The following is a 24,595-nucleotide window of genomic DNA, read 5'->3' as shown; positions in this document are numbered from 1 at the left end:
GCGCCGGTCCCCGCCAGTCCGCGCCGCCCCGCTGCGGCTGGGCCGCGCCGACACGCCCCCGCCCGGGCACGCCCCCCGAGTGGCCACGCCCCCCGAGCGGCCACGCCCCCGAGCGGCCGCGCCCACCGCCCCGGGAACGCCCCAAACCGTCCGGTCACGCCTACACCCGCCCTGGCCACGCCCATCTCCGCATCACCACGCCCCCTCCCCGGTTGGGACACGCCCCCTCTTTCCCTGGCCACACCCCTTTCCGCGGCGCGCACACTCCGCCCTCGCGTTTGGCCACGCCCCCTGGCTGGCCACGCCCACCCGCCCCCTCCCCGCGCCGCAGCGCGAGGCACATGGCGGGGCGTACATACGTGTATGCGCGTTCATTATGTGTTTGTTTATATTACTTAGTTATGTTATTTATCTATAAATATAGAGAGTATGTATTTTGTATGTTTATTTAAAAATGCATAACATTTGCATGCATGTATTTATTAATAGCAAATAAATCAATAGATTTTACAAATATGTTTATGCGTTTATTTAAAAATATATAGTATTTATAGATTATATATTTTTATGTATGGAGGCGCGAGATGGGCGGCGCAGCACGTGCGAGCCGCGCGGGAGAGGGAGGGGGTCCCCTCCCCCCCAGCAGCCGAGAATCCCCGCTAGATCTTCATCCTCATCCTCCTCATCCTCGTCTTGAATAACGGCAGCGAACGGCCCCGGCCCCAGCTGCCGCCGCGGGAGGGGCTCGATCTCATTTTCATGGTTAATTTTGCGCGCATTTTTCCCTCTTCCCCGCCCCCGACGCGGCGCCGGGTGGGAGGGAAAAAAAAAAAAAAAAAAAAAAACCGCATCCAGGAAAGCAGAAAAGGGAGCGAAGGGGGAACAATGGGGCGGGGGAGGGGCGCCCGGGAGCAGCGGGAAAAGCCCCGAACTGCCCCAGCCCGCGGGGCAGGCGCTGCCCGAGCAAACGGCGCCCGCGAGGGGAGCGCGGCGGCGGCGCGGGGCCTTCGCGCGGTCTGCGTGACGTCCCGGCGCTTTCGTTCCCGCACGGCCGCTTTCCCCGGCTTTGGGGGGCTCCCGGTGGCCGCCTCGGCATCCATGGCCAGGAGTCTTGCAGGAGCGAGCGCCGGGCAGCCACCTTGCAGCCGAGCTTCAGCGTCCCTGGGTGTTTTCCTCAAAAACACACCCTGTTTTCCTCAAAAATACGTCCTGTTTTCCTCATAAATCCACCCTCGGCAGCTTAGTTTAGGGGGAAAAATGCACAGCCAGGGCTGGGGAACAGGCACAGAGCAAACTGCAAACCATGTGTTTTATCCCCAGAACGAGGCATCGGGTGGGAGCCTCAGGGCAAAACATGGCCTTTGACACCATGTCACTCAAAATGGGGGAAAAACTCACATTTTTCCCACCGTAGGTAAATACGCCTTGTGTACAAGTGGTGGCCTGCGTCCCATGCCTGCCTCCTCCTCGTTCCATCTCCCTGCTCGTCTCCCTTTCCTTCCTGGAAAGCGGCTCTAAGATGGGAAGATGCGGCCAGGAACCAGCTCAACCACAGCTGAAACGCGAGCTCACCCAGAAAAATACCCCCTATATATAGGAAAATAAAAATATATATATATACACACTAAAAAGGGCGCTGTATTTGCAGCTGGTCTCTGGGAGGAGGGGACGCGGAGATGCTGCGCGTGCCGATAGATATCTAGGTCAGTGCCCATCTGCAGGAGGACGGGCTCCTTGCTGCCACCCGAACGGCGGCTTTCTGAGCAGATTTCCGTCTTTTTTCCCCCTTTTTCCCCCACCCACGGGGTCGCTGTGACTTCCTAAGCTGTGATCAAACGCAGGCTTCACCTAGCCTACTTTTCCTTTTTCCTCTTCCTCCTCTCCCCCCACATGTGTCTGTAGGAAAAAGATAAATAAAATAAATAATTGCACAATAAAATCAGCTCGTGCTGACAGACGTGAGCAATGTAGGGCATTCTCAAGTTGTTTTGATTGCATGACTTAGAAAAGATTGAGAAAAGATTGCGACCAAGCAAACAAGAAAAATATCGTCCTTTGCTCTGGAATCTCAAATGAAGAAGCAAGAGAGCCACCCTGGACCCTCCATATTCAAGAAAAAGAAGAATAATAATAATCTTAAAAGAAAAAAAAAAAAAGAATTATCTATTTCCGAAGGCATCCTTGCGCGCAGCGGGATTTGGCGGCCTCCCGCTGGATCCTGGCGGGCACAATAGGGCCGGGAGCTGCGTAAGCGCCGCGGCTCCGGCGGCCGCCGGCAGCTTTGTCCGTGCGCAGAGAGGCGTCCGCAGCACGCGGCGCTCGGGAAGCCGCCGGGACGTGACACCGGCACCCGGCCCGCTCCGGCTCGCCAACCCCGGGGAGGCTGCAAAACGCACCCGGGTGGGAATCGCAGCCGGTAGCAGGTTACGGCGGCGCAGCAATGTGTTGCTGCAGGTCGTTCCTCGAAGCGCTGCTACTGCAGAAATGAGCTCAGCGGTAAAGTAAGGGCTGGAGCAGCGATGCCAGGCTGCCGCTGGACACCGGGATTTGGGCTGGGTCCGGAGCCAATGCCAGCAACCAGCTTCGGATGTTAACGTGTTGCAGATGTTCTCCTGAAAGCAGAAAAAATAAGTGGAAAAGGCTTATTTTGCTCATGGCAGCAGGCACTGCCAAAACTGCGCGAGCGGCCGTGAGCCAGTGCAATGATGGGTCCAATGCGATGCTAATGCTGGGGATTAGGGCAGCGTCCCCAGCACCATCCTGGCAATGAGAGCAGCTAGAGGCCACGTCACCCCCTCATTCAAAATCTACTGCATCTCAGGGGGACTCAGCGCACAAGGAACCCGGGGCACTTGTCCAAGCCCACGGCGCTCACCAAGCCGACCCTGCGCAAATGCAACGGTTAAGTGAAAGGCATTAGGGGCTGGAAAGGCAGGAAAAGTGCCCAGAAGACCTGTGCTAGGAAACACATTTTGGTTATTCTAACGATTTACACATTTATGTTCCTATTCCCATTTAGTTTCCTGCAAGGAAGTAGAGGGTCCTTGACACCAAGGATTTCCCCAGGATCTGCCGAAACAGCTGTCGGCTGGTTGGATGAATGGGGAAGGAGCTGGACTTTGGGATCTTTTCAGGTTCAGCACCGCAGCTCCGCACCCAGCTCTGTGCAGTGTTATGCCTTATGCTGACTATACACTTGCACTTACATGTTTTCTTATTTTTTGGCTCACTGGAGCAAGCAGTCAGCTTTTCCCTCATTCCTGAGGGATATCAGGTTACAACCAGTGTTGTTCCACTCTTATATACTTACCCAGCGGTATATTAAAAATGCATATTTTCCAACTGCTTTCCCCTTGCCAGAGCGGGCTTTAATGCCACTTTTCTTCCCCCGCTTGCCAGGCACCGTTAACAAGCTCCGAGCCCATTCCCAGGTATAAAGACTCAAGCAACAACACAGACCCTGTTCAACCGCAGACAGGGGGGATAGAGCCCCTGCAAGCCACAGAAGTGCCCCTTCAGTTTTACTAAGCAAATTTATAGCCTGCCCCGAGGCTAAAATATATATATTTTTAATAGATTTATTTCTGAGGAGGCCAGGAGAGGCCCAGCCTAGCACAGCCCTCTCTGCTGAGCCATGAGGACAAGGGCAGGCAAAGGGAGGCTGGAAAAATCCTGTGGATGTGAAGGCACCGCTCAGGCTCCAGACACTGCTTAGAGGAATCACATTGCCCATTGGTACCGTATTTTTTTCTCGCAGAAGCGAGCATCATGGACCCATGCAGACTTCTGATCTGGCACTGAATGGCTTGGGTCTATCCCTGACCATGAATTAGGGATCCAAAAAAAAAAAAAAAAAAGGCAATTGAGTGCAGTCATTAAATGCTTGTCTCACAATGCAAGGAAAATAGGTGAAACAGAAAAGGCCGAAAAAGGAACAATGACAACAAAAAAATAAGGTGACAACGTTCTGAAATTATCCATGCATTTCTATTCCAAGCTGATGTGCGGCAGCAAGGAGGGCAGGCTGGTTTTTACGCAGGTGGCCAGTGCCATTCGTACCAGTCGCACCTTCCTCGCGAGCCTGAGCGCTGGAAGCCAGAGGTGAAGGGTTTGCGTGGAGCCACCGTAGCTCTTAACCTGGCACGGGTCACATCTAGGTTTTATGCCTAAGAGAACTGGGTGATCAGCCCTTGCTTTATACAAATGTAAGTTTCCCAAATCTACCCACCAGGGAAAACTCTCCAGAATAGTTTTTCTCCGGCCAGCACAGAACTGAGGGAAAATAATAAATGCACCAAAACCCTTCTTTTTATTTTGGTTCGGCTCAGTGCCCTGACAAGCTCTGCGGCGAGGAGGCCAATTCGCAAGTGCGTCATGGGCAGTTAGCACAAGCGCGCGGTGCCCCTGGGATGTCGAGGCGAATACTGAAAATCCCTTAATCAGCTGCCGAGGAAAAGAGATTTTGTTGTGCTTGAGGCACTGCACGAAGGCTTCTGTGTGAGAAACTGTGCTGGGAATAGCGTCGTTTCCTTAGTACACAGGTAAAACATAGACGTGAGTAGGGAATAATCCATTTAAATGAAGGAAAAAGTTGCAATACTTTTTATGATACTCCTGAAGACACACGATCACCGGGAGCCTATAGTGGAGATGGGCAGTAAGGGAGCAACCACGGCCTTTTCTGAGGCCAGTCTGGACTGCAACATCCAAAGGGAAGCTAGCCAAATTAAACTCTAATTTTAGTTGCAAAAATAGCACGACACACTGTTCTAATGAAACAACATGAGGCCTGTATGGCCCTCTACTTAAAGGCCTGACTGGACCTCAGCGTGGCCCCTTGCACAGAACAGAAACCTTCAGCCTGGAAGACTTGTGGTGTTGCCGGGAGGCGACCTCTTCTCCCTCCCTGACTAGAACTGCAGCTCGTGTCCCATTTCAACACACAGCGGCTGTTTCTGCAGCGGGACATTAGGGAAAAAAAATAAAAGGAAAAATCCCACATAGGATATAAGGCTGGTTTGGAACCTCTTTGCATGACTAATCCTTGAGCAATTTCAAATTTTCCTCTAGAGAAAGTCACCAGTGAGCAGCAGATTACGGGGCTCTCCCTCAGTATCAGGTGCTGTCAAAGCAGGACACTAGGGACAAGTGAGCGCGGTGGCCACAAGCACAATGTTCTGTGGCATCTTGCAGGGTAAAGTGATAAATAAGTATCGCACTGAAAGCAGGACCCTCACAGACCACTATCAGAGCTTTTGCAGCTGTTATTAACTCCAGCAAAGTTACATTTATGTCAGGTAAAAGTTAGATGGGATGTCAAGAGGATTGAGCGGAAAGGTTAGTTGGGAGTCAACAACGTGGGAATGGTGCTACCCAAAGGCCCCACATTTTCACCCCTGCAGCAAAACCTGAGCTCAGCACGTGGAAGGAAGGGGGAGCAGAGGTGGCACCCTGGGTACCTCTGACAGAGGTGGAAGGAGATGAGATTGCCCCAAGGTAAATAAGGCTCAAATGAAAAGAGGCTTCTCCTAGGCCAAGCAGAGGATTGCTGAAAAGCGAATTACTTGCATCTTTTTTTATTGACAAAATGAGGGTTCCAGTGACAGCGTTACCATGGAAACGCATGTTAAGAGTGAGAAGAAAGCATTCGGTGGGGAGCCCTCTTTCAGAAATGGCAAGCCAGTAACATCTCCTAGCCACCACCAGACTGACGACCCCATCCGCTGGCCCAAAGACCTAGAAGCAGCATGTTTTAACGTGGTGTGGGATGGCCATGGGAACTGTAACCACTCCATGTCACTGCGACTCCATGACCTGCAAAACCGTGGCCAAAGCACTCCAGAGATCGAGTTCCTACCAGGGCACAGCTCATAGCTGTCCCCCCCCAGCCACCAGTCTGTGACTCACCCTGGCTAGGAGGAGGCTGGGAAACCTCTTTGGCAGGGGCTTTTTCTGCTCTTTTTTCCAGCCTCTGGGCCTCTGGGAGAAGCTGGGGCCTCTGGGACGGCCCCGTGGCCCTGCAGGCCCCTCTTGGTGGCGAAGGGGTGAGTTCGTGCTGGAGCAGCTTAGCTCCACGCAGGGGCAACAGCAGAAGAAATCTCTCCCGCAACACAAGAGACAGCCAGAGATAAAAAACCTACCCCCCAAAATGGCTATTGTGAGTGTGAAAAGTCCCTGGCACCTAAAATTTTCATTCCTGATAAGCAGAAGTTCAAGCAAATAAGAGTTACTTGTATGTGTTCCCCCAGGCTGCCCACGTAGGGAAGAGCCATGGGAGGCTGTAGGTGACACTCATCCTCCATGGAGAGAATAGAGTCTCCATTGATCTGGGGCACAAGCACGGCACAGATAAGAGGAGACATTTCCAGGTCTCTCCTGCATGGTGACTTCAGAGTAGGGCACACCAGTTTCTTCTCTCATCTTCAGTTTTGCTCTGTTTTGTATTTACTCCCCTTTTACCACTTGTCTTGGAGCTGTGGAAGGCTGAGGGGTGGCAGAGACTAGATGTGTTCATTAATCTGTATTTCAAGCTGAAAAGAAACAAAGAATACATGAACACGAGCTTTCAAACCAAGCAGACAATGTTATACTAGCACTCACACAAAATATTCCATGCAACGATCTCTAAAGCTTTTCTGCTTTTTGGAGAAGTATGAGGTTGTTCTCTGCGCACAAGTAACTGAGGAGCAGTATCTTGGACCGCAGCCGCTCTCACAGCTGGATCGAAAATGCCACAGCCCTGCTGTCGCCAACGGCCGCGTCACAGATAAGGGACACCTGCCAGGTGGAGCAAAGGCGAGGGGCAGACACCGGCTTTCCACAGGATGCAAGTGCAGAAACAAAGGGCAGGGAGAGAAAAAAAATCAACTGAACCAGATCTTGATACTTTTTTAAGTATTCAAAATCCATCAAGTCTGTAAAGACATGTGTTACGGTGTCTTCTCTATTCATAAAGCATTTCCTCTGCTGCCTGCTGGACCAGTCCGATCCTGGCAAAAGAAGTTCTTTAATTTTGGTAAAATCCAGAGGCACACGTCCCAGCACAGCTGCTATCGCCCCCCAGGGAAGGCGACACAGGCTGCCCATTAGAGGGGCTTGGTGTTTTTAACCAAAGCTTCTGAAATGCACCATGGTGAGAAAAATTACTTTGTGGGCATAGCGGTTGTCATCGCGTGGTTTCTTTCAGTAACTCCATAGTACACCTGGAAACCTGCTTCTTTGACTATTGTAAACTGGTTTGAGATGGTGACTTATGCCATTGCATGTTAGTTGTGGAGGCAAAAAGCACTCACATTAGAGTATAGTTACATACTGCTCACTTGCCAAAGCAAGCACTTGTTGGGGTTAATATATCAAAAACAGCAGAACTCCTGTTAAATGTGGATCCCAGCACAGATCTGGCTCGGGCTTTCATAACAGCAGCCCCTCCTTCCCTAGCCTTAATTCCAGACAGAGACTTACTAATAATAGCAACAATAAAAAGCTACAAAGCATGCGAAAAAGAATGGGAATTTGTAGCCCTGAAATTTAGATTCATCTTCTTGTTATGTCCATTCAAAAGAGTGAAGATGCACGTCCTGAATTTATACGCTCCACTTGGGCACACATGGCGTTCCTAGGTTTGTATAGTTTTCATAAGATTTAGACATTTAGTAACAAGGAGACAGCTCCTATTTATTCATTTATTTTTTAGAAAAAGGCTTCAATGATTTGATAGTCTATTTTGACTGAGACATTTTAAATCAAACGCTGTGATTCTGAATTATTTTAACTATTTTTCATTCTCGGCTCCTTACTTGAACACAGTAAATCAATGTTATTATAGCACCTTGAAAGGACTCCAAAATTTTGACTGAGTCCAAAGGTGGCTTTGAAGGTGATTTGCTGAAAACGGCTGTTCAAGAAACTATCTACCTACAGCACTTTAATAGTAATTTTGCCAAAAATGGAACCTATGATCCAGATTTTTTTTAAATGTGAGGCTGATGGTGCTAACTATCAAATTGAAATCAGTGAATAGCATAAAAGTCAATCCCAGCAATTTATATTGAGGTTGATACTTTGGAGTTCCTGATGTCACTTTCCTCAGTGATGTTTCTTATTTGCCCTCCTCATATAGATATTAAGGACCATGAAACAGCAGTCAGGTCTGCTGCAGAACCTAGACTTTTGATTTTTTAAATTATTGATCTCATGAATTGATTTGTCTTTTTAAAAGCGTATTCAGAAATACACTTCCCAGAATAGATTTTAAGAGAAAAGAAGGCTCACAGAGGAATATTGCTTATGCTGATTAATTCACATCCACAAAAAAATTAACAGGCATTCCTACAACTGGGAGCAATTTTTACCAATATAGTGTTAACAGGCAAGAAAAAAAAAGTGATTTAAGAGTCTATTAAGTTTTCCGAGAAATCAAGAAAAAAACCATGACTTTTATCTTCCTTCAAAATTCCCAGGCTGCTCGGAGCACCAAGGGACATCACTTTGCATGGTTAGCAGGGATAATGCAATAAAACACGCGATAGATAACTCTGCTTTTCTCTTTTAAACAGAGAGGGAAAGGGGGAGTGTGATCAGATTTCCTACTGTACATGATACAAATAAGAAAAAATACTGCTCTTGCCCTTCAATGTAAAAATCTCATCTCCAGAAGTACAACAGAGAAGTCCTGTGGCAGAGGGGAGCCCTGTCGGCCGCATTTCAACACACAGACTGTAACCCAGCCCCTTTTCAAGTAAAACACACTTTCTTCCTCTGCTGGCTTCTCCAAGAGGCCCGATTTTTAACTGCTTTCTTTTTGAACTCCTTCCTAATTCAGTTCTATCGTCTTACCTGAAAAATTGCATCCCTTGGACGGCTTATGTAGAGCTAGTTTTTGCTATGTCACTGAGGCTTTTTGAACCAAAAGGACAGGCTTTTATCTAAGCAAAGCCTTTCACACAGAAAGGTCCTTCTTTTCTTATGATGACTTCACTTTTCATTAAAAAACGTCCAAGCCCTGGGCCCCATCTGTCCTCCCTCTGCCCCTCACCAGCACGCTCTGTCCCCTCAGCTCCTGCGGCCGTCAGGAGGGAAGCGAAACCCTGCTTCCCAGGCAGCCAGCCCAGCCAAACGGACCAGCCGGAACCCCCGTCGCTAGCCCTCCGGTTAAATTTGGTGGAAATTCAGCCTGCTCCCCGTGAGACGTGACGCTCACGGCCTGGGCTGTCCTCCCAGGAAGTTTCACTTCCAGCTTTGCCACTGACTGGGCCAGTTGCTCCCACGCCTCAGTTTTCCCGCCTAAAACATGCAGGTTGCTGCACGCCGAGCCCTGGAAAGTGCAACCGAAGGCGTTTCAGAAGATGCGTTAATGAAGGACTTGGCAGCTGAACTGCCTCAGAGCCCCAACACTTGGGACTGCAACGTTTTAATGCTGTGCAAGTACCACAACGGCGATCCTGGAGCGTAGGCTTGGTGTTGTACCAACCACAAGGATGTTGTTGAAAGAAAAAGTCAAAAGCAAAGTTGAGGCAGAGTAGATTATTTCAGGGCAGACAGAATCAGCAGAATTCTTTTCCCAAAACCAGTAGTAGTTTTGAGTAGAGCAGCCAGTGTTTCACCCTGTGTCTGGGTTGGCTTCACGGTGGCTCCTCAGCACCAGTGGCGGCAGGAGGCTCTTCACCCAGCGCTTCACCCTGCCCTCAGGCTGATAAACTCCTCGTGACATTATTTGGGAAAGCTGGGCCTGATACTGGCTGCAGATGTTTGTGAACTACGAAGACAGACACACAGACAGACAGACAGTCCTCCGTTCGCACATTTTGCACAAGTAGCTGTTTTAAACTCAAACGGTAGTAAGGGCCTGAGCTGCCGGCTTCGCTCTAACAGTTGAAAGTATTTACCTTACATGGGCAAAAAAACTTACAGTGCAGGAAAAAAAAAAAAAAGAGGAAGACTTGCACATAATACAGCAGTGACATAAGCACAAGAACAGAAGGGAGCATTTAACCACCTCCACCCACCACCACACAAACACCTTTGCTATATTGGACTATCTACAAATACCTGAGATTCTCTCAAGAAAACTCTGTAAAAAAACTAGGACACAAGGACGGGACTGACTTCTCATTTTTGTTAGAGGCTAACAGCCAAAAACAGCTCAGGAAAAGGAAAATCATTTCAGTTGCCTTTAAATTTCAACTCAGCAAAAACCAGAAGTCTTGGCTTCTCTTAAAAAAAGTATATTTATAGTGAACGTACACATCTCTAAATCATACACTCACCATCCCAAAGCATGGATTGAGAATTCTGCTGTATTCTAAGAAATACAATTAAAAATAAGCAGATGCAGCAGTCTGAAAATACCTTGGAATATTCAAGAAGTACAAATTGTCCCCATTTGCCTCAGAGGGGATCAGACTTGCTTTTCCTGTTGAAAATTATCCATACTAGAATACAGAAATGCGAGAAAGGTAACATAAAATAAACCAGTTCCACTACAGCAATAAGCATCAGGTTTCCGACTGTAATGCGCCTCTTCTTCCCTTCCTCTTTATGGGAGAAATTTATAAAAATGTGGCAAAACTGTGTCTTTACAGGCAGAAACAGATTCTCTTGCCAGGGTTAAAAACCAACATCTGAAGAGAGAATTTGAGTAGAAGTCAGAGTAGAACTGCATGTCTATGGTCTAGCCTGTACTAATGAACCAAAGGTCTACAAAAATACATTGCTAGAAATAGCTTGTGCTTGAGCTGCTTAAGTTTTGCGACCAAAGCATGAGAGCTGTGTTTAACGTTCAAAAAGAATCACTCATGCTGGTTGACTGTAATATCTCTAAGCAAGTATCCCCCAAACAATTCTTATATGGTTATTTACTATAATACTAAATTCTACTACAGTGGTAGATATTAATATGCAGTAAATTATATATATTATACTAATATTCAGTAACCCTAGTGCAGTCCACAATGGTTTCACACTATGGACAGGAAGCCACAGGTATTGCAACTGAACTTAAACAGTTGGTCATTTTCATTTCCCCCTTGAAATTAGAAGGCAGCCCAAACCATAAAAATACTTTTTCCCTCGAAAACCTAAGACAGCTGCTTCAGGTACCACAGGAAGTCTTTGTGAGTTCCCAGACCAGAGACTGCACAAGTATTTGAGTCCATAAGGTAGAAGCTCACTCATGAGAAAATGGTTATAGAAGGCAAGTACCATCCACAAAATCCAAGAACAACCTCCACTATCCATACTTTGCTTTGGCACCATCACTTTTTCGCTTTGATCACTGGCACTCTGTTTGTGGGACAAAAGACAGGCCTGATAAGAAATTCTGCACTTAAAACTATAACACAGACAGGATTGATTTTTTTTTTACCAGCTCAGGTAGTAACAGGCAATATGTTAAATAGGAATAAAATTATTGAAAGCACAGTGAAGTTTTACTTTGTGACATGATGTTTTACTTTGCACCAGATCTCACCTACATTTTCCTTAGTCAATAGATAGCTGGTTGCTTCCATAAAAGTAAGTTTTCATTCAATACCCTCACAACTTGCCATGATCATAGACATAAGCCTAGCCAATAGCCAGGACTATATCTGAAATCCCTCTTTTTTAACAAGTATTAAACTACTTGTAAACTTTTTAATTGGAAAGGTTGCAGAAGACAGATTTCTGAGTGTATCTTTAGCTTAATGTCACCTTTTCAGCAATACTCTCATCAGTATCATTTATTTGGTTATCTACTTATGTGAAAGGAAGACAGAACACTTTTTTTGGTGATTTTTATAGGTGCTATACACATACACACAGCCCTATCTAGCATAAGGTATAATTGTCTTCCAGAAGTATATAGATTATTATCCTCGCTGGCAAACTTGTAATGACCTCTGAAGTTGCACAGCAGAGATGTGGTCTTGCAGTCCACCAATGTGGGAGATCCAAGACCAATTTATACTTTCCATCCTCCCTCTTGTGGCCATGCAATGACCAGAATCAGAAAGCACAAATTCAAAGTGAGTGAGGTGCTTGTGAAATGTCAGTAAAAAGAAGCGAGACTTTCTATACTTTGTTGCTATTTTGATTGGCCGCATTTTTTATTTAAATTTGAAAAATGTACATAAATCAAAAAAGCCCAATTTTGACCAGCAATTTGAATTTGGTCTCTCACATCCCAAACTGGCATCCGAAGTTGACTGTGACGCAAATGGATGGATCAGTTCACTTCGTCTCCTCTCCAATGTAGCTTTAACCTCGACCGGAGAGGAATTCTCAAAACAAATATTCTCGAATCTACTACACATACAGGAAAAAGATTGAGCTCTGATGAACCATTTCTTTTTCCTCAAGTAACAAAAACATTTGTCTCTAAACTCACAGCAACTGTAACAACACAATAAAGCACAAGGAGAAATCAAGCCTGGGTCCTTCTCTTTACCCCATACCACCTCGGTGATCACCTGAATGGATCACACATCTTTGTGCCTCATTGTCTTGATCAGGGAAAACTTTTCTTGCATATCCTCTAGCGTTATTTCCGAAGTCTTCAACTTGTTTAAACATAATTCCTTGGAGCTTCTAGCTCTTAGTTGTATCACTTCAATTTTAGCAAAAGCAAAAATGTAATAATTATTCCTCATAACCCCTGTCTAATCTTGGCTTGTCTTACACAAGTACCAAGCAAGGAATTGCCCAGGGAACGTCAGGATGGAAAAAGAAGTTAAAAAAAAAATTGGAATGGTATTTTTAGAATTTTATTAACTTTAAGAAAATCTGAAAATTAAAAGGGGATAGTTTGTTTGGAGAGGATTCAGATATACCTGTAAATGCCAAATGAGCAATACTTAACATTTACAACTGTGTCAGCAATCAACTGCTGAACATTAATCAATGTAGTCAAAATCTTCTGGGATTCCAAAGCTTTTGTCAATTCTGCTCTCTTCAAATCCAAATTTACGCTTGGCCCAGGACTTTATTGAAAAGATGTTATCTGTAAACAGAGTGAAAAATACTTTTACTTTAGTAAGAAAGCAAGAATTATAGTCTTTGCACTACTGCTCCACATATGAAAAAGGTAGGTAGTTGGAAAGTATCTGAATATCATTATTAAATATATCTAATACATAAGAAAGACTTTCGCTAGTGACATTATTTTACTCAGTACAAAATAAAATGATTTTTTGGGGAGGTTGTCTTAATCTTTTCTTGTTCTTCCCCTAGAAGAAGACTGAAAGCTACTAGTTTACATTGTAAATCTATTCTTTGTGGCTGATGAGGAATATGTAAACAGGCGTAAGTATTTTATTGGTCCTTTTTCAACTAAACATCTACTGGGCAATTATCTTCAACTGCAAAATCAGATACCAATTAAACATACATTCCCTTCCAGTCCTGTGTATGTCTTATTCAGATAAAACATATTTAGCTTGAAAGTAGCAAAAAAAAATTAAAAAAAAAAAGCCTTGCTTTGGTCAGCATTTCTCTTTTGGCATCACATTACTCTTACTTTAGCATATACGCCCCCTTCAGTTTAACCCACTGTTTTTTTGCAGTACTGGTTGAAACTCTCTATTTCATTGCTAAGCCCATACATCGCAGTATTGTTTGAGATAGAGTGTTTGCTGTGCCTTGGAAATCCCTGCTTTTTCTGTAACCACCAGAACTTTGATTTAAAACTGCCTCTTCAAAAGAAACCATATGCCATAGCATATAGCCTAATTCTCTAGGCAGTAAAGTACATTATATAAATAAGGACATAGTTTCATCATCTCTCTCAAAAACTGGAGAATAACAGTTTGTCACAAACAGCAAAAAGTCTTGGCAATGGGATCCACAGAAGTGATTTTCCAAATACATGACTTCATTTCCTCATAAGCAGTGAACGATCCGATTCAAATGAAGATATAAAATAAGACTATGGCTATAATCTCCAGCTACACTTGGCATAGCAGATGAGAGCAAGTCCATCATCAGCAGATGAATTCTAGACATAAAATTACAAACAACATTGCAAAAGAATAATAGTAAAAAAAAAAAAAAGGAGCAAGGACATACATATTCCTTGCTCTGTGAAACAGAAATATATAGCAATACAGCAGGGCTTCGCAACAGCAAACTGAGGTGAACTTCCACGCAAATGTTACTGTAATAACCTTCTTCAAGGCCGCACAGCACTTTTTCCTTGTGTCAAAGCTGATGAATTTCCTTGAGAAATAACTATATTAGCACCCATCATATGCTGGCAGCAATAAGATTCCACACAACATCCCACTCTCCAGAATCAGACCAAAATTCAGAAAAGGCAAACTGACATTCTGAAGACCTGGAACTACGACAGTGCCAGACTCTCAGCAACTATTTCAGGTCTCTTTCTATTAACATTTTCCTCATCTTAAGCTCCTTTAGCTCCTAAAAAAAAATCAAGAAAACAAAACAAAAAAAAACCACACACACCTCCCCTGAGGTGCATGTTTTAACATGGTAGGTAAGGTTGTATTAGAAGAGGAAATCTGTTATGAGATGTGAAATACACTCAGTAATTGAACTGCAATTTCACTGCATATTATTTGAGGATCATGATTAAGTACATCCAAAATAAATTTGCTTATGTTTTGAAAGGTGAAGGTCATTCTAGATGAAGGTCTAATAAAATATATCATCCTTGAGTAAAAGAGCTCCTCACTCGAGGAGCTAAGTTAAGTGCTCGAGTCTGAAGCTGCATTAAACAACATAAATTCATACGCACCGGTCCACCTATTGGCTGCCTCCTTGGCTACTTTGTTAGTTTGGCCTAAAATAAACAAACAAAACAAAAAAGCAGGTAAGACAGGTTCAAATCATACAATGATTTCAAGGCATTGAGATTTTTAGTGATGTCATGTTGAAAGACCCACAGAATATAAGGAAGTTAATTCTACTGCTTCCAAATCCTTCTTTTGTTCACCTTTTTAAGGTTCTATCAAGCATGAAGTTAAAGAAAAACACATGCAAAGGATCATAAAAGATACCATACATACAGCTGCAAGTATTTTTATTTTATTTTATTTTACACTTCAAAGTAGCTTGGTCAGCCTGAGGGCTTGTCTGTACCGAAAACAGAACTAGGTGTATAGCCTGAAGACCCCAGAGGCAACTGAGATGGAAAATATTTTATAATCCTCTCTGCATGTGAACAGCCTATCACCCAGGTACGCATGGCTATACGGATAAGGAAAACGCCAAGAGTAACTGTCCATCACAGAAATCTGTGCAACCTTGTAAGGTTCCCCAGGCTTTGAGAACCCCCTTGACAAAATAACGCTCCTGGTTATTAAAGGCGACTTCTCTCCCTATCCTTATTCCAGATTTGAATTTGTAATTGCAAATTACCATTACTACAAATAGTTTTTATACAGTTTCCACGAGGCAAAACAGTATCAAAGAAAATTCCTCCTGCATCATCTTGTTCCCATTAGACTAAGTACTGAATCAAACAGGCTGCTTTCTAACGTGGGAATTTATCAGAATCATTATGGTTCTCACACCTACACATAACTTAATTATTCCCAGCCAGTCTTGTTAGCACTTGCATGATAATACTCATCTCAATGGTCAGCATGAGATCTGTCTCCAGCGGTACTGAGAAGTGAGTATATGATCAGGTATCTATTCTTATAAAGATTATGCTTCAGGCAAAAATTAACTAACTTGAAAAATTATCAGCTAGCCCACAGGAAGATAGGTGCTCATTATTCTACCCGCAGGGCTTTACTTAGTGTTGTGAAAATTAAATCAGAGTAAAATACTGTTTCAAAGGCAGTGCTGTTTCTAAAGAAAGTCTAAAGTCAAGTTTCTAATTAGAAATTTTGGACATACCATAAAGAAAATTTATATGAAAGATAGGCAGACTGGGTGAGATTAGAGTTTCTGCTTGTTTAAATAAGCAGAAATTCAAGTTATCCCTAGCCCGAGAGAGTTATTCCTTATTTTGTTTGCTGACCTCTCCTTGCCAGCCCCGCTTGTCCAGGTCCATGAATGGCAGCATTGACAACACTGGCAACCAATGCATTTAAAACAGTGTTTTACCTAATACTATATGAAGCAAGTCTGCAGAGCAAGTGTTTTTACCAATCAAGGTTTAAATGAGTTAGCTATGCTGCTTCATCTAGTGTGTTTTTTTAAACTCCACAGTAAAACAGGGAAGTGGTATTTGATTCCAAGTAATGAAGTTTGAAATGAGGAGAAAAGCTGTCTCTGTAAACTCCACGAATCCAGGAGCTGCAAGGTGACAACATCCTGGTGCTCAGGGTGAGCCAACCTATTCCTCAGCACCTGCCAGATCCCAGCAGAAACCTCTGCTTTCCTGGAAGCAGCTGCACTGGGATCCTGCAGCTTCCTGCAGGCACACTGGCTGTATTGTCTGGGAACTGGAAAATAAAAATAGTGATAGAATGGTGCCACCCTCCCCACACAGCTTATGCATGCTAAAATACACACATATGGTGATGTGCTCCTAAAATGTGACTTCTAGATCCAAGAAAAAGGTGAAGTGACCAGCAGATGGAGACTGGGCAATACAGCGGTTAAAATGGTGGTGGCTGCCTACAGCAGAGTTGTGGCTAGAAACGAAATCATGATAGCAAGAGCAGGAAGCTCTGAGAGGAAACCTCGCTGTGGGTAGAGCCTTCAATAACTAAAATAGCTGAGAAATAATAATTTAAAAAATGACTGAAAGTTACATAAATAAAATGGAGAATATTTCAACCATGTCATCCTTTCTTCTACGCACCATCTGGAACTGGTCACAAACCGGCAGCAAAGCGTCGTGCTGGAAGTGCCTAAGGATCCCGAGTGGAGGCACAACTTCCCGGTGGCGGAGGTGACACTCAAGCGGCAGGGCTGGAGGGTGTCAGAGAAGAGGCTGCCTCCGTCCCTCGCAAGCTGGGCCAAGGAGCGAGGACACCAGCAGCACTGCCGGCTGGTTCGGCAGGCTGCACAGCCCACACGACCCTCGAGTCCAGCCTGAACGAGCTCACGCAGGTGAAAGGCCAGCGAGGCTGCCACCAGCTTTGCTGAAATTCTCCTCTCTCAGTTTATTTGGGGGTGTTGAGGGGTCAGGGAAAGAGACGGGGAAAAAAAACAAACCTCGGCCACTTCCCAGAAAACGCTACATCATCACCTCAGCTGCTACCCTGCTGCCCCAGGGCTAAGGGCTGAGCATTGAGCTGTCTGCAGGCAAGATGAAAAGCCACTGGGACCTGGCTTATCTCTTCCCTGTGATTCCACCCCCGGATTTTGTGCGCCTGCTTTATCCAACACCATGCCTGAACCAGCAAGGAGGAACGGATATTGGCAGTTATGGATCAGAGTCCCCCAGACAGCAGCTGCACCTGCATTATCTCCAGGTTTTTCTTGGAAGACCAACATTTAGTCACAAAAACGGACAGAAATGAAGGAATCTGACCTCAGTAATTTATGGAAGTCTTTTACAGTTACCTGTTTGAACTTTGAATGGTTGCACTATCTGCATGTGTATGTGCACAGAAAGTGAGAAAAAGAAGGTGGGGTAAAGAAAACATTCCCGTCCTCTCCCTTCCAAAATCCTACTTTACTTACTGGTGTAATTTAAGGTCCTGCTGTTGCTAATTCCCTAGATCCACAGGGTCATGCAGCAACTGGCATCCCTATTTTTTTACATTGCTTTGAAAGAACAACTTTAAAATCCAATGAAAGCAACAGTACAGAGTTTTGAAAATGGAGACTTAAAACATGCCACAGGAGAAAAGGTACCACCCAGTACGAATTGTACAAAACAGAAACTGCAGAGACAGCTCTGAGAGCAACTGGCTAGTTGCCAAAACCACCGCGCTCACAGGGTGCTGTGCTGGGCCGCAGCCGTGCTGATTACCCTCGAGTGACTCCTGCTGACCACAGCTGCCCCAACACAAGGTGACTGTTGGCAGCTGCTGCACACAGGGCGAGTGCTCCGGTATCAACGCTGCGCACGGCAGCTGAAGGCCACGCACGCCAAGGAGACGAGTGGCACAGCAGGCAGCACATGTCCCAGGCACACTGTGCCTCTCTGTCACTGACTGTGGGTCTGTAGGAACTATAGGATCGGAAAGTCCGAAGCTGGACTACTGCTTCCCAGCAATGCCCTGCTCCATATCTGTACATCTGCACATACGCTTGCCATGTGCAACACACACTAGCTGCCCGGGAGCAAGGCGCTCGCTCAGGACAGCACACGTGCACTTCGGTGGCACCCGCAGCACGCACTGACTGCCCTGGCTGTGCCGCGGCCGACGAGTGCTGGGCACGGCTGGCAACCGCCTGGCGGCAAGTCAGAACAGGGGGACGTTCTCCTCCCCCGAGCTGCACAGAAGCAAGCAGAGCGCTGCAGCCCAGCACCAGCACGGCTCGCGGTGCTGGGCTGCTGTGTTAGCAAAGCACATCTGGAAATGTGCCCCAAAGGTTGCAAGGCTCAGGGTCAAAGAGCTAGTCCTGAATCGTCCTCGCGGGAGACTATATTTCCCTTAACCCCATGTGCCTGGGAGAGCTGCAGGGAACTCGAGCAGCCCCCGCTTCTGGCAACTGCAGCATTTTCCTAAGTGGCCTCTCTATCTATCACAAAGACAGCCCCCAACTCCCTTCAGAGGGGAGCAAAGTTAAAAAGAGCGAGGCCCAATCACAGTAAATATCTAAAGAGAAAATGAAAGGGCTGGAAATTAGGTCTTTAATACAGGCAATGACATTGTGACAGTGCCTGCAGGGATCAAGGAGCTGAACAGGGGACACAAGAGGCAAAATGACTTGTAGATCAGCTGTAAGAGGTGCTGTAAAAGCTTTCTAAGGCAAATGGACAATATCTAATCAGGAGTAAAGTCTAAAAGCACACACAAAAAAGTGAGCACAGCAATATTTCTGAAGAAATTTGAACTGGCAACAAGTATTGGCTCCGAATCTTAACATTATCAGGCTGTGTTGGCTATGATCCAATTTGGGAAATGCTGAGGTCTCCTTCAGCACACTGCACAACTACCGCTTCCTCCTTCCCTTTCCCGCTTCCCTCACACTCTCTCACTTTTTTGTTTTTTCTTTTTTTTTTGGAGGGGGGAGGAAGGGGATGAGAGAAAACAAAACAAAACAAAAAAAGAAACACAGAAAGAAAATAAAAGCATTAAAAGTCCTATTTATATTCCAAACTTCTAAAACCTCGAGTATTTCCACAGGAGAGGAAGACCACTACATGCCCCATTTACACAATACACATGCTCCAAGAGACTAGGTTACTCTTTCTTACAGATTACTGCTACTTCTGTGGCTGAAAAAAAAAAAAAAAAATCACAATGACAACAGTGACGACAACAACAACAAAAGCGTGCAAGTGTTTTCCAAAGCTGCTTTCATATTCTTTCTAGAAAGTACTGAAAGCATTTTAAAATCCTATGCCTATGGAAACAGTCACTAAATAGCATTCAAAATTGATAAAAGTAACATATTCCAGTTCCAACAGCTATACTGAACAGCCAGAACTTGCTCACAACCACCTACAGACTTCGAAATGAAGAGAGAGCTGTAGCCTTCTTTCCTCTCCTAGTTTCAACCCTGCCTTTTTAAATATCTCTTTAAAGACTACTCTAAGTAATGTTTTTTCTTTTCTTTTTTTTTTTTTAATACTTAAAACAATTTTTCCAGGCCAGGAACCTTCATATCTTTTTCTAAACCGTAACATAGCTGGAGTAGCTACATTTACAAAACTAGCACAGGCTGGTGCCGGTGTGACCTGCTAGCCACTAATGCCACAAGACAATTTAATGGATTTCCTGCTTGCAAGATGAACAATTGCAGAGAGAAGTAGCCACCTCTCAAGGATGCAGTCACCCATCAAGCTCGAGGACTCTTAGTCAAGGCATACAAAATACAACTGCAGTCTTCAGCATGTGGGTGAGGGAGCCATTTTACAGTGTGAAAGGCAATTCTCTGGAATGAAATGCAGAAAACAGCTGCTGTTCCTCTCACAGGCAAGTGTGGATTATTAGCCCCCCAATCTCTCTTGTGAAACCGGGCAAGGTAAATTAACTGAATTAGGGGGTTGATTTCCAGTAGTAAGTCTGCATTCATTCAGGTTGCATTGAAATATGAAAAATAACAGCCACAATAAGAATGGTAGAGGAACCCGAGTCTCTTAGGACTCCTCTTACTCAGTGCTTTCTACGGAGTGACTCTCTCCTGCTATCAGGCTGCCTTCATTTTCCGGAAGCATAATTTACCTCATTCTCATATCACTGGAACAGATTTTATTACGTATTTCTCTTCCTGTTTTTGCAGAAGCCTCTTTAGATTATCCTGAGATGCACAATTCCCCAAATCCTTCCCATTAATAGGAGTGTCTCATGCGAGAGAAACAGCCCATCTCTACCTTAGCAGCTCCTACTGACGTGTCCATCCACAAGCTGACACCAGAGGCCCTGACCAAGAGACTGCAACTTGCCATGAGAGACTGTTCATGGCAATGACATGATCAAATAACAAAGATAAGAAATGCCTCTTTTTACATTTAGGTACTGAACAAAGTTTTGGAACTACAACAAAAAAAGTCAAGCTATTATGAGTCTTATCTACAACAATTTTGAAAAGCATAACTTAATACGATACCAGCCATTTGAGATGGAAAACACTCAAGAAATGTTAACATATGAATGAAAATAACATTTCCATTTCAACAGCTACAAATACAAGCTTGAAAATAAGCCTGAGCAAATGCATAAAGTAGTGCCACTCTTGTCTATAGCGAGACACGCTGGTGCATAGCAAAGCTACCAAGATGCAGATCTGCTTTTCTGGGAATATACTTTTAAAGGGCCTATGATGTTTCTTACTCTGCTTAAATAAAAGCTTCAAGTCTCATCAGTAAATGCTCCCTCTGTCCCATATGAAAAAGGTCACACTGTCAAATTTCATCAGTATGCACGCAGAATATCTTTGAAAAACGTCCAACAGAATTTGTCAGAACTGCTACCAAAAGATTCCTCTGCACAAAATACCTGCTGTTGTACTTAACTTTACTGTATTCTCAAATCCACAGGAAAAGACCATTCACCTTTCAAATATTCTGCCTGAATACAAGATACTCCTAGTTACACACGCCTATTCTTATCCAAAGAACAGAGGGAAGTACCGTGCTTAAGGGAAGCCAGCGTAACAAGTTTCTCATTCAGTGCTCCCTCATCACTTCTGCTTCCTCCTCCTTTCAGCAGCCAAATACCCTCCTTCCTTGCTGAAAAGTAACGCTCTGCACTCTGCACCCACAACAGAGTTAAAGGAACATTTTAAGGCATCTGTGCTGCTGAGCTGCTTCTAACGCCCAGGCGCAGCCCAAAACATTGGCTTTTTCTTTGTTCCCTTCAGGATGCTGCCTGCTGCACACCAGAGGAACGCCTGGACGGCAGCGCCTCAGGCGCCCGCCCGGCCTGAACCCACCGCCCAGTGAACGACCTGCCCTGCTTGGCTCATTCTGAGGTGTCTGTCCATAGCTTGTTTTTTCCAAGATTTCTAGGAGCTTTTATAACCTTTCAGGCAATCTAGTTCAGTGTTTATTACAACCATTAGAATAGTTTTTCCTCAGCTAACTTTATATTTTTTCTGCAATTTACAGCTATTACTTATTGTGGTGCTTCCCCATGAACACAAACAATAGGTTATTCCTTTCCTTTTCTTCCACAGCCTTTTATATACATGAGACTATTATCTAATTATCCACAATCAGCAATCTTCCTTTGAGTCCTACTTTTTTAAAGCTTTTCTCCTTCAGTGTCGTTGCTAGACCTCTGGCTTGTCTTTTTGTTCTGCTCTGAATCGTCTCCAGGGGGCCGTATGCATCCTAAAGCACGACTTCCAAAACTGGATCCAGCGCTGCAGCTGAAGCCTTACCCATGCCAATGAAACAATTATTTCACACATTACTGCTCTTCAGTGATTTTCCTCTTCCACAACAAAAATGCCATATGTTCAACATGTAAATTACTATCCCTCAATATCTTTTTCAAACCTCTCCTCCACAACCACTTGCTCCAGATATGTGGGTTATGCAAATAACCCACATCCTTGGACTTGGTAACTGTATTTTTGGTAACTGAGTACTTTTGAATGCTTTTTGGCCTTTTTTTTTTTTTTTTTTCACTTTGAAACCTCACTTTGCTCATGTAGCCCCCCGATAGACTGGTCACCTGCAAACCTATCAAAAACCATAACCTCTATTCTATTACCTAAGCTCGTTAATAAAAATAGTGCTGAGCACTCACATATCAACAGCAGATTCTAGTGAAACTCCTTCAGTACAACCTTCCATGTTGGTCCTGATTTACTAATGAATATACTTTGAGTAAAATTATAAAGTAGTTCAAGACAGACCACTACAGTTTCATCAAGATGGTGCTCCCTACCTTTCTTATCACTGTACCATGCAAAACCAAATACATACCACTACGTCCTACTCCCAAACTATAAAGGTCTGCTATATTGCCAAAGACAAAATCTCTGCATTCTTCAGAGTACTTCCAAATTGTTTCTCTAGGTTTTTTCTCTAGGTTTAGGTTTTTTGTCTAGTATCTTGCTCTTTTTAGTGAGACCTGCTCACCAGCTGTTGAAGCAAGGAGGGGGAAAGAAACACTGGAAATACTCTAAAACACACCACTGGTGCCAAGATTAGTCTGCTATTGGTACAACTTCCCTTGCAAAATAACTGTGGTTAAATAAACCAGCACAAGATATCTATATTAAGACAATGCACCGATAATGGTCCTAACCTAGATAAACCCAGAATGAAAACACATCCTACCCTACACTCTCTAACACACGGAATAATTCCTAACATACAAGATTGCCAACACTTTTTTTTTTTTAAACAAGGACACGGAAGACTAGACTTGAGAGTTCTGCAATTTAGCACAAAAAAAGGGAAGAGAACAATTTAAAAATCTGCAATGCCTTGCCTGACCTCATTTTACCATAAAGGATGCCATAAAAACAGTAAAAAGCACTATTAAAAAATTGGGGATAACTAATTATCAAAACACTCTACAGCAATGGTACTCTACAAACGTAACACAGCAGGTCTAACCCTGAGAGAAGCAAAGTAACCACTCTATAAAAGCCTTTTATTATTTCTTAAACTATCTAGACTTATCTGCTGTTCTCTTTGCAGCTTTCAAACATGTCTTTAAAAGGGATTGGTGGTGGTTCATTTCTAAATCAAGGGATATCATAAGTGAAGTCATGAGTAGCCATTTTCTACATGACAAAATTTTTCAACTATCTACCACCCCTAAGAACCTCAACAACTTTTCCCATAAAGATTTACTAGCCCAGACACTAAGGGTACTCCCACATACTTCACCTGTTGGCCTCTCCCTCTATGTATCTTTTCTGCCATTCTGATGTGAGCAAGTAAGAATCAAAAGAAACAGAATGAATTAAAAAAGAAACAAACCTCATGAACTTTCTAATTTAATTTCCAGAAAAAGTAATTTGCCAGAGTAGCTGATTTATTTAAGCTGGGTGTTACATATGTTAGCTAAGACTTGTTCTTACAATTGCCTTTTTTATGAGTATCCAAGCAAAACTCCTCTGACAAAAGATAAATGACTTTTAAAAATATTTTTTCTTAACCTGCTAAATTGCAGTTTCATTTTAGAACAAGCTGGAATTAGCCCAAGCTCTCCGAGAAGCCAATTCTTGCTAGCAAGTGCATGAGCTACAAAAACGCATGTATGTATGCACACACTTACACCTTCAGCACAGATCTGCCCTGCAGAGTGAAACTCAGGTCGCTCTTAACTGGAGCACAGACCTTTAGCCAAACTCCCTGATCTGTGCGGAGATCTTTGGCATTGCAGCCTCTGGCAATCACCTTCTGACGAGCAAGCCTCTCTTCTACAACTGGTTGCTCTGTTGAAGCAAAAACATGTGTTTCCAATAGCTGAGCTGCAAACAAGCCACTCTGATTTTCAGAAGAAAAAGAAAAGCTGAAGAGGTGAAAGGTGCTGAAGTATTACTGAACTTTCTATATTTGCTTGGGGATGACTACCTGAGGAGCTTTGAGCATCAGTGATCAAGCACACATTTACAATTCTACTCCTTATTCCATTCCTTTACTTAATACAGTTAAGTTTTTATGCTTACTGTTGCTGTGTATAACTATCTACAGAAGCACTTTTACTATTTTTAGAAAGTAAATAGGAATAAAGCTATGTTTAGCTTTTATTTCCATCTTGCAACATAGCTTTTGAACAGGTAATTTGTCAGCCTTCCAAATGCTGAATCATTAAAAAAAAAGTGTAAGAAAGGGAAAATTAATATATTAAATATGCGATTCTAAGAAAGACTAGATGGTTTCAAAAATGGGTGCCTGCTTTTAAATGTATTATTTCTCTCTGTAAGTGTAGCAGTAATGGCTGGTTCACTCCATGTGAAGCTCAATTTAACCCTGTAAAGCTAGTGTAAGTGTGGGTGGAGAGACTATTATAACTTCAACAGAATGACTAATTTCTAATTGCACACTTTTTGTTAATGGTATTGATGCAAAACCCACAAAAAGCACAGCTTGGCTTTCAGATGCCAGGTGCATATT

General features: G+C 44.0%; 1 protein-coding gene across 1 annotated transcript in view; it reads right to left on the bottom strand.

Moving 5' to 3' along the window:
* Positions 1 to 12,762: 12,762 nt before the first annotated feature.
* Positions 12,763 to 24,595, bottom strand: part of MND1 (meiotic nuclear divisions 1) — a 36,124-nt gene continuing 24,291 nt past the window's right edge. The window contains exons 8-9 of the mRNA XM_088526484.1: positions 14,732 to 14,776; positions 12,763 to 12,976 (exon numbers count right to left, since the gene is read on the bottom strand). Of these exons, the coding sequence (XP_088382610.1) occupies positions 12,870 to 12,976; positions 14,732 to 14,776 (152 nt within the window). The 3' untranslated portion in view covers positions 12,763 to 12,869. The remainder of the gene's footprint in view (positions 12,977 to 14,731; positions 14,777 to 24,595) is intronic.

The sequence above is a fragment of the Tinamus guttatus genome, unplaced genomic scaffold (assembly GCF_059628265.1).
Source record: "Tinamus guttatus ecotype Peru unplaced genomic scaffold, ASM5962826v1 Tinamus_guttatus_pri_ptg000247l, whole genome shotgun sequence".
NCBI classification, from domain to species: Eukaryota; Metazoa; Chordata; class Aves; order Tinamiformes; family Tinamidae; genus Tinamus; species Tinamus guttatus.
This window is presented reverse-complemented; position numbering and strand designations above follow the sequence as displayed.